At 39.1% G+C, this 10,567-nt stretch overlaps 1 protein-coding gene across 1 annotated transcript; it reads right to left on the bottom strand.

Moving 5' to 3' along the window:
• Positions 1-4,114: 4,114 nt before the first annotated feature.
• LOC150057694 (torsin-1A-interacting protein 2-like) lies at positions 4,115-9,419 on the bottom strand. Its single transcript, XM_090340328.1, has 3 exons — positions 8,909-9,419; positions 7,288-7,389; positions 4,115-5,497 (listed from the first exon to the last, which is right to left on the bottom strand). Exons 1-3 carry the CDS (start codon positions 9,375-9,377, stop codon positions 4,743-4,745), a joined length of 1,326 nt encoding a protein of 441 aa, XP_090196454.1. The 5' UTR covers positions 9,378-9,419; the 3' UTR covers positions 4,115-4,742.
• Between the last annotated feature and the right edge of the window lie 1,148 nt (positions 9,420-10,567).

Here is a 10,567-nt window from a genome sequence, read left to right as displayed (position 1 = left end):
CAAGGGGATGGGAGCAAGGGGATGGGAGCAAGGCCTTTTCAAACTTATGCTTCAGGTTATTTTGATTTTTGTTAGTTTACATTTCAAAAATCTTATTTTTTTAAGACAACTTCTACAAAATCCATGCCTGAGAACAGGGAACCATGCTGGGAAGTATCTCAGGGATATGTGTGGGCATCTGTCATATCTGTAATGCTTCAGCTGTCAAAGCCATGGAGTGAACCCAAATTGGCTACAGGGTTACACTGAGTCTTAAGATGCTATCACCCTCTAGTCTTTCAGCTCTGGCTCTGGACTTGGCTGCCATTGAGCTTTCTTCCAACTGAGTTATCCTCCACCTGTCACTGGGGAATACAGAGAGGCTGGGGAGAACATCGAGAAAGGCATTGAGGGTTGTGGGGATGAGGGATGCCCCAGTGTTCCTGCTCTTAATTCTGGCTTCTTCACACACCCCGAGTCCCCTCCCACCCACATACACTTCCTCAGCACAAGTTGACTAGTGTCTATACTTGCTACATCCCCATACTCCAGGTGAGGAGCAGCTCTCAGTGTTGTGCTCACTATCTATACACTCTTCTTTACTGGTGCCAGGAAGGCTACCTGACCCTTACAAGGCTCTCCTGCTAAATGTTAAATAAGGGCTATTTCCTCTCCTACCACAAATGAGCACATTTCTCTAAATTTGCTACTTTGGAAGTGTTCATCAAGAAGCAGTCCGCTGAAAAAAAGTAAGATTTATTTTTTTATAATCAAATAATTTTAATAAGGCACATTCAATATTCATACCAATCAGATGTACAAACAATCATGGTCATATGAGGAGGTGAAATGTCAAGAAGTTACATATTAATACTGGCAAAGCCCACTCATTATTTAAGTACATAAAGGAAAAATTAAGCAGGGCTCAAAAATGTGGATTAGATGTATGCAAATAAGTGTTGTTGAAATCATCTTGCTGGACTATTCTCATTCTCATGGTGTACTTGTTTTACCCTAACGTTCATATTCTCACTATGTGTCCTATCTTCTAAAGTGTAAGTCAAGCAGAGTGCCGGTGGCTCCCATCTGTAATCCTACTTAGGAGGCTGAGATCTGAGGATTATGGTTTGAAACCAACACAAGCAGAAAGTTCTGTGAGACTCTACCTCCAATTAACTGCCAAAAAACTGCAAGTATAGTTATGGCTCAAGTGGTTGTATTAAAATGCTCAAGTACAGCACCCAGGCCTTGAGATCAAGCCCCCAGAACTGACACATACACACAGAAAGTATAAGTCAAACAAAAGCTGTATAAAACCACCTCAGTGGCTCGAATGTTCAGCTGGGCCATTAGCTGAGAAGATAGAGCAGCAGGAGCATTCTGGTCAAGATTAGCATTATAGCTAATTACCAGAAGCTTAGAGGCATCCAAATGAGATGTTACAATTACTTTATTGATTCTGAAAAATATTTAGTGATATGAACTCTCTGGAACATTTTTTTACCAAACCCTAGAAGCAAATAAAAAAAAAATTAAATTTGATACTAAGAGGGGGTAGAAGGAAATCCAAGTCCAAAAACATCTGATTTCCTCTACTTGTTTCTAAACTCTTGTTGAAGAAGTGATATATAATGGAAGTTGGGCTATGCTAATAATGAAATGGTGAGGTTTAAGTACTATGGATTCTATCACGTGCCCACAACTATCTTTTGATGTCAAAAAAGAAAATTATTGGGGCTGGGAGTTTGGCCTAGTGGTAGAGTACTTGCCTAGCATGCACGAAGACCCGATTCAATTCCTCGGTACCACATACCTAGAAAAAGTCAGAAATGGTGCTGTGGCTCAAGCGGTAGAGCTCTAGCCTTGAGAAAGCCCAAGAATAGTGCTCAGGTCCTGAGTTCAAGCCCCAGGACTGGCAAAAAAAAATAATTACCTATCACAATAAAAATGAAATGAACTGATATACAAAAGTTTGAAAACTTGACAAATGTATGATGGTTTAGAAATTAACTTGAGTGTATCAAATTTTAATTACTGTATACTTTTAAAAGTTTTTTTAAAGCTATATATATATAGTGGATCATAGGGCTAGAACTTGGCCTGGTGCTGTCCCAGAGCTCTTCAATTTAAGGCTACAGCTGTACCCCTGGGTCCGGGCTTTGTCCTTGAGCTCTTCAGCTCAAGGCTACTGCCCTACCCTTGAGCCATAGCACCACTTTCCCTTTTCTAGAGGTTAATCAGAGATAACAGTCTCAAGTCCTTTTGTGCCAGGGCTGGCTTTAAACCTTGATCCTCAGATCTCAGCCTCCTGAGTAGCTAGGATTACAGGCATGAGCCACCGCCCAGAAAGAAATAATCATTTTTAAAATGTACAACCAAGTCTATTAACAAAAGCAAAATAGAAAACAAGAAACTAAAAAAGTTTGAAACTTTATTTTTCTAAATCATAGAAAATGATAAAGTTTTTTTTCATATGAATGAAGAAACAATTGCCTAAGTTTCAACTACAATCACTGATAGAGACCAAGTATTTGTTTGGTTTTTGTTTTAGCCAGTATTGGGGAGTGAACTCAGGGCCTGAGCACTGTCCTTGGATTTTCCTCAAGGCTAGTGCTCTACCACTTAAGCCACAGCACCACTTCCAGGTTTTCTATGTCTGTGGTACTGAGGGAATTGAACCCCGGGTCTTTGTGCATGCTAGGCAAGCACTCTACCACTAGGCCAAACTCCTGGCCCTCTGTATTTATATTTTAGATTGGTTCCTAATAGATCTGAGGTAGCACAGGTCAACAGGCTAACAGTTCTATAAGGCACCATTGTTTGTTTGTTTCTTTTCTCTAGTGCTCACATTAATACTATTTTTATTCACTTTTAAGACGCCAAATGCAAAAAAAAAGTTCAATTCCTTCTGCTACTGTAACAAGTTACTACAAAATGAGTGGCTTAAACACCACCAATTTACTCTATTGCAACCTTGAAGGTCAGAAATCTAAAACAGGCCTAATGGGCCAGGCATCATTAGTTTTGTATGAAGAAATGTCAGTCTAATATAATGGATTTGAGAGCGGTCGGAAGGTTGCCGTGGTGCATCACAAAGTAACAAATGAGTTATTTGGTAAAATTATGCCTATGTGTCTTTATAAAAGCTACTATTAAATTATTATGGGAATCCTGTCTGAAATGACATTCAAACTCATCCTAAATAATTATAAATTCCATCTAGAGAAGATAGAAATGATAACAAAAATTAACAAAAGCATCAGACACAATGTTCACAAATGCTTATATATTGTTGTTCATCTGCAGACTTTAATTTTTCTATAAAATAACCTAATGGGCTGGGAGTTTGGCCTAGTGGTATAGTGCTTGCTTAGCATGCATGAAAACCGGCGTTTGAGTCCTCGGTACCACATACATAGAAAAAAGCCGGAAGTGGTACTGAGGCTCAGTGATAGAGCTCTAGCCTTGAGAAAGTCCAAGGACAGTGCTTAGGTCCTGAGCTCAAGCCCAGGACTGGCAATAATAATAATAACAAGAATAAAGAATAAACTTATACTTCATCTTCTTACTCATAAGTTTTAATATCTTCCTTTACTGATTCCTACTTTTAAAGCTTTTTTTGCCTCATCAATGGTTTTCAAACTTAATCATTTTTTTTTAATGTGTGTGGGTCATGGGGCTTGTACTAGGCCTGGATGTTGTCCCTAAGCAATTCAGCTCAAGGCTATTGCCCTACCCTTAGGCCTGGGTGTTGTCCCTGAGCTCTTCAGATCAAGGCTACCACCCTAACCTTGAGCCAAGCCTCACTTTCCCTTTTCTAGAGGTTAATTGGAGATAAGAGTCTCAGGTCCTTTTGTGCCAGGGCTGGCTTTGAACCTTGATCCTCAGATCTCAGCTAGGATTACAGGTGTCAGTCACTACACCTGGCTAAACTTAATCATTATTAGTGAAACTCTCTTCCCATGAAATCTTACAGAGAACCCCAATATAAAAATTGAAAAGCAGACCCCTCTGGTACATAAGAGAGACAGGATGGTAGAATTTGGAAATCATTGTTTTAAATAATCAAAAAGCTGAAGTAAGAATCCAGCCAACTGAGATTTCTTCTTTTCCAATCATTACAATTTCTCCATGATTCCAATATTAAAAAATTTTAATATAGTTGCCTTTACCTCAGCTCAGTAACACAATAAAAGCATGGTACCCTTACAAATAGCCAAGTATTTAGTATGATATATTAAGTTTCCTATTCCTTTTTTCCTTACTAAACAGTACAAATCAATACAAGATATAATCCCACAATTAGATTATAAGAACAATTTTTTAAAATATTTAACATATGCTAGAAAAGATTTGTAAAAATTATCAGAGCTTCCTAATTTAGTCCAAGTCCAAATGTTATTCAAAAGGCTCTTGAGAGTGACACTCCAGAAAACAAAAATCATTCTGTAGAAGCGTATCTTCCTGAGCAATGATCATGCTGTTTTGTTTTGTTTTGTTTGGGGGGGAATTTTTAATTTTTAAATATACCATTGCTATATTTTAAATCTGATTTGCTTGAAAGTCAAGGAAAAGAAAAGGTGAAGTCCATTTTAAGCTTCACTGAAGATTATGACAGAAAAATGACAGCTTCTTTTCTAAAGTAAGCTTACATTGCTTCTTCAGGCTATTCCCTCATGGTTATTAATCTCCTGCCACCGAAATGGGAGATCTTTTAAGTGGCTTTTTCAAAACCCCAGGTCATCTTTCTTCTGTGCTTGGCTTTAAAGAAGGCACCCATGTTCTTCAATCTTCTTCACAGGCTGGACAGGCAGCACAAGGTGTGAAATGCGGCTCCACAGTCCACTCAGTTTGTCTGAGTCCATGTGGTTGTAGGAGCTGGGAGTGGCAGAGTTGGTAAACTTGGTCCACAGTAAATCCCTCACTTTTTCTTCCGTTTCCCTGGGGCTGACATTTGCCTCTAATGCATCTTCCTCTAGTAGCACAGTGAGGACAAGGGCCACATCTTTAAAGGCAGCATTCTCGTGATCACAGTACTTGTAGAAAATCAAAGTAGAGCCTGCAGGAAGGGACTCAAAGTGGTGTACAATGGCAACCTTCTGGCCACTCTTAAATCCACTGCTCAGCTGTTGGTCGACCAACAGCTTGACGTCGTCACTGTCTTGCTGGGCTCTTTCAGCCCCATCAATTATAATGGCAGAGACTTTCTGGGAAGAGGTGTAGGCATTGGCAACATGGTGGCTTAGGCACTTCAGGGTCTTTTCTCCATCTTGAGCTGCTGTAAATATGATGGTTGCTGGCTCGGTGGGATTTGAAGCATTGAGGTGTTTCTGCAGGAACTTGCGTCCACGCTGCCACAGGAAGGAACTCTGGCCTGGAAATGTATCCTTCAATTGGCCAAACTGAGCCAAGAAGGCCTCTAAAGCTGGATTTGGGGGCACTTGTTGGGCTGGAGAAGAATAGAAACTTCTAACAACTAGCCCGAACGCCATAATGATGAAGAAAAAAAATATGAGACCTGTCCAAGAACCAGAAAATTAGAGAGAACATGAGTCAGAAACAAGATTTGTGGTAAACTGAAATGAGGTAGGGTATGCAGCCAGACTTCATTGAAAGTTATTACTTTCACTTTTAAAATCTAACTGAAATACTTTTAATTTTAATAATCTCTTCTCAAATTATTTGAAGAGAAATCTTTGTTAAAAGGGGAAAGCTGAGTTTATTTTTCTTGTAACCAATAATGTGCTTTATAAGTGAGCTACTGGGATTTCCTTCTATTTTGTCAAAGTACTACTGTAACAGACTATCTTTTAGGAGCCAAACTTTAAAAGGAGCTTCAAGGTAATACACTGGCTCTCAGTACTTGGGAGGTGGAGGCAGGAGGATTCCAAGTTTGAGGCTACATAGCAAGACTCGGGTCTCGAATCAAAATAAAAACAATCAAACAAGGCCGGGAGTTTGGCCTAGTGGTTAAAGTGCTTGCCTAGCATGCGCAAAGACCCAGGTTCAATTCCTTGGTACCACATACATACAAAAAAGCTGGAAGTGGTGCTGAGGCTCAAGTGGTAGAGCTCTAGCCTTGAGAAAGTCCAAGGACAGTGCTCAGGCCCTGAGCTGAAGCCCAGGACTGGCAAAAAAAAAAAAAAAAAAAAAAAATCAAACAAAAAAAACCCTCCCAAGATGAGGCCTGTAATCCTAGCTACTTAGGAGGCTGAGATCTGGGGATCATGATTTGAAGCTAGCCCAGGCAGAAAAGCTCATGAGATCATCCCCAATTAACAAGCAAAAACCTGGAAGTGAAGGTATGATTTGGGTGGTACAGCATCAGCCTTGAATGAAAAAGGCCAGTGAGATTACAAGGTCCTGAGTTTAATCTCTAACACTGGCACAAACACTGGCGTGCGCGCGCGCACGCACACACACACACACACACACACACACACACACACACACAAACAAAACAAAAACAGCGCTTAAGAAGTTAATGACTTTGGGCTCTACTAGCAGAGATCTGCAATAGAGCAAAATCTTGATACATAAGGCCATATAATGTGAAGCTAATTGAAAGGACCTCCAGGATATTGAAACAAAAGCCATATAATGAATAATTGTTGTCCTTAATGTACTATGTTGTCTCTCATCTCCTTTGCTATCCCTTGGTTATCTCATATTGGTATAGTATCTCACTTTGTTATCTGATATATTGAATTTATTTGTATTTGGATATTTGAAATTTGATAGGGAAGGGGGGAAAACCAGGACGGGAGGGGAGTGTGGGGGGGAGGGAAATGGGTACCAAGACATGTGAAAGGGTATCAATGTATGTGAATTAATGCACCTTCTATCTGGCAAATATCATGTAACCCTTTTACTAATTACAATAAAAAACAAAAAAGGAAAAAAAAAAAAAAAAAAGAAGTTAATGACTTCAAGGGCCGGGAGTTTGGCCTAGTGGTTCAAGTGCTTGCCTAGCATGCAAAAAGACCCGGGTTCGATTCCTCAGTACCACATACATAAAGTGGTGCTGAGGCTCAAGTGGTAGAGCTCTAGCCTTGAGAAAGTCCAAGGACAGTGCTCAGCCCCTGAGCTCAAGCCCAGACTGGCAAAAAAAAAAAAAAAAAAAAAAAAAAAAAGTTAATGACCTCTTATTGAAAAGGCAGTTTGTTTATGAAAAATTCTGTTTTGTTAAACACTTAAAATTGTATTGCTCTATGTTTTAAATGTATTACTCCAAGGTTAAAGGTGTTTATTTTCTAGCCATGTCCATTGAGGATTTACAAATGCAATAAATATCAGATCTGTTCTTACCACAGTTACCAAAACTCTTTTTATCAATCTTTCTTATGATATCCTTTGAAATCTTCTGATTTTCTTTTGCTGTGTGTATTTCTTCTTGTTGTCTTCCAATCTCTGGGGGAGGGGAGGGAGAGGAATAATACTGTTTGTGAGCAATAACTATAATGTCATATCCTTTACCAATTTATGTGGCTGAGAATATTTCTACACCTTGGAAAATATTCTTATTGCAATTTCTTATGATACTAGGATTGTTAAATCTAGGGCCTTTTGCATATTAAGCAAGTACTTCTATACACCTATATACCACTCTATACCCTCAACTTAAACTGCATTTTTAAATAGCAGTTTATTTTTCAGCTTAAATCAGCTGAGGTGGCAGTTCACACCTATAATCCTAACTACTCAATAGGATGAGATCTGAAGATCCAGGTTCAAAAGCCAGTCTGGACAGGAAAGTCCATATTATCCACCTAAAAAGTTGGAAATAGACCTGAGGCTCAAGGGACAGAATGCCAGCCTTGAGGAAAGAAGCTAATGAGCAAGAGCACAAGGCCAAGTACAAGTGCCAGGACTGCCACCAACACAACAAAAAAAACCCAAAATAACAAAAAAATGAAATTATCTGGTTTGTACAAAATCCTATCAAACTGAAACATAATGAACTACTAACATTTGTTATCAAAAACTCATCTCTCAATTTACAAAGCACTTTAACCCTCCCCCCCCAAAAAAATACTAAGGTATTTGTTGCTGTTATTTTGCTTTTGTTTTGGTTTTCTAGTCCTGGCTTGAACTTGCCTGGGCACAGTCCTTAGCTTTTTTTTTTTTTTTTTGCCAGTCCTAGGCTTGAGCTCAGGGCCTGAGCACTGTCCTTGAACTTTCACAAGGCTAGAGCTTCACCACTTGAGCCTCAGCATCACTTCCAGCTTTTTTCTATGTATGTTATACCAAGAACAAACCCCGGTCTTTGTGCATGCTAGGCAAGCACTCTACCAGTAGTCCAAACTCCCAGCCCTTCCTTGAGCTTTTTTTGCTCAAGGCTAGCATTCTATAACTTGAGCCACACCATTATTTCTGGATTTTTCTATGTATATGCTACTAAGGAATCAAATTCAGGGCTTTGTGCATGCTAGGCAAGTACTCTACCACTCGGCCACAATATCAGCCTGTAATATATATATATATATATATATATATATATATATTTTTTTTTTTTTAAATCAAATATCTTTATTTTAAGAAATGAGAAATGTTTCTTTTTGTCATTCTTCATAAACACTAAAGCATTGTTTTGAAGTGCAGTTTAGGGGCTGGAAGCCTGGCCTAGTGGTAGAGAAAAAGCCAGAAGTGGCAGTGTGGCTAAAGGTGTAGAGTGCTAACTTTGAGAAAACCCAAAGACAGTGCCTAGGCCCTGAGTTCAAGCCCCAGCACTCGCTAAACAAATGAACAAAATGTAGTTTATATGTAGAAACAACTTAATATTTCAAATCTTTTTCCAATGCTTTGGATGTCTGTAAATAAGGCCAAATGCCCTTAGTTCATGAAAAACAAACCAAAGTTCTTAAAAGAAAGCCCCTGAGTTAGGCCATGTTCTCAGGACAATACAAAAGAAGTACTACCATTCTCTCACCTGACACAGGCAGTCGATTCCTTAGTAAATTCTGGTTTTCTGGTCCTGCACTGAAATGATCAAGACTCTGGACTCCCAAGGCATCTGCAGTAGGTGGCTCCTGAGAAGCTCCGGTTCTGTCACTTGCCTCCACAGGTAGGTCTGCAGAGCTGCTTACTGAGTGCACATCCATTCTTCCTAACTTATCTCCTGGAGAACAGCTAGGATCTAGATCCAAGTGTTCTTTACTCAGATTTTTTGAAGGGAAGTGATCCTCTGGTTCTCCATCTTGAAAAGTTGGGTTGTTCTCATTCTCTTTTTTATCCTCTGGATGTTTCCTAAACTTGGTTTCATCTGGGCTTGCCGATTCATCACCTATACCTGTATCTGCACTTTCCAGACCTTCTAAATCCTCTATTTCTTGGTAGTCTTTGTTAAGGTTAGAGACAGAGTGTGGAGTCTGATCTTCAGTATTACTTGATGTGACCATGATATCTTCTTGCGCCTGAGAATTTGTTGATGAATTGTTTTCCAAATCTAGTGAGATAAAAATATATATACTTTTATTTCTAAAATATTCCCTTTAAGTTCTTGTATTTTAACAAAGTCCCTTGATTAATAATACTCAGAAAGATTTTCATGGTTTACTAGGTACTCCTTCTCAACAATACTCCCCCTTCAATCCCACGAAAGCTGACTAAAATAAGCTTAGTATCATGTTAATAAATCTGGTAACTAATAACAATGTAAAACAACTCTAAATGATAAAACCAACTTTAGATATGTTATATATACCTTCTTAAGCCAAGAGTTGTGGTACAGCAGGGGCTAAAACAGGAGTATTGAAAGTTCAAGGCCAGTCTGGGCTTTCAAAGCCAAGTGTGGTGACACATACCTGTATTTCAGTAATCCAGAGCCAAGGCAAGAGAGGAGACTGAGGCTAGCTTTGGTTATTTAAAGAGTATTCTAGCCAGGCATGGTGGATCACACCTGTAATCCTAGCTACTCAGGAGGCTGAGATCCAAGGATCTCGATTTGAAGCCAGCCAGGCACTAAAGACTGGGAGACTGTTATCACCAGTTAATCACCAGAAAAGGGAAAATGGGGCTGTGGCTCAAGGGGTAGGGTGGTAGCCTTGAGCTGAAGAACTCAGGACAACACCCAGAGTTCAAGGCCCATGACCCACAAAATAGAAAAATACAAAGAAAGAAAGAGAGAAAGAGAGAGAGAGAGAAAGAGAGAGAGAGAGAGAGAAAGAGAGAGAAAGAAAAGAGAGAGAGAAAGAAAGAGTATTCTAGGCCAGCTTGAGTTATGTAGCAGGATCCTGTCTCAAAAACAAACAAAAATGTGTGTACAAAATTTATATAAATATATGCCTTCTCTACTCTCTCACTTATGTTTTTAGTCACATTATTTCATTGAAGCAAGTTATAAACATCCTGGAATTTTAACCATCCATGCCTAAATATCTCTAACATATAAGTATTCTTTTTGTTTTCAAACATAAGGACAATACCTTTATCAAACCTGAAAAGATGAAAAGCAGTTTCTTAGTATCATCATACACACGGCATATACATTTCCTGATTCTCTGAAATGCTTATTGCTTTTTTTTTTCAGTACTAAAATTGAACCTCAGAGCCTTGTGCATATTAGGTAAACACTCTACCAATGAAACTA

The sequence above is a fragment of the Megascapheus bottae genome, chromosome 10, assembly GCF_031878675.1.
Source record: "Megascapheus bottae isolate mThoBot1 chromosome 10, mThoBot2.hap1, whole genome shotgun sequence".
Classification (NCBI taxonomy): domain Eukaryota; kingdom Metazoa; phylum Chordata; class Mammalia; order Rodentia; family Geomyidae; genus Megascapheus; species Megascapheus bottae.
Note: the sequence above shows the minus strand (reverse complement) of the source record. Positions and strands in the feature narration are given on the sequence as shown.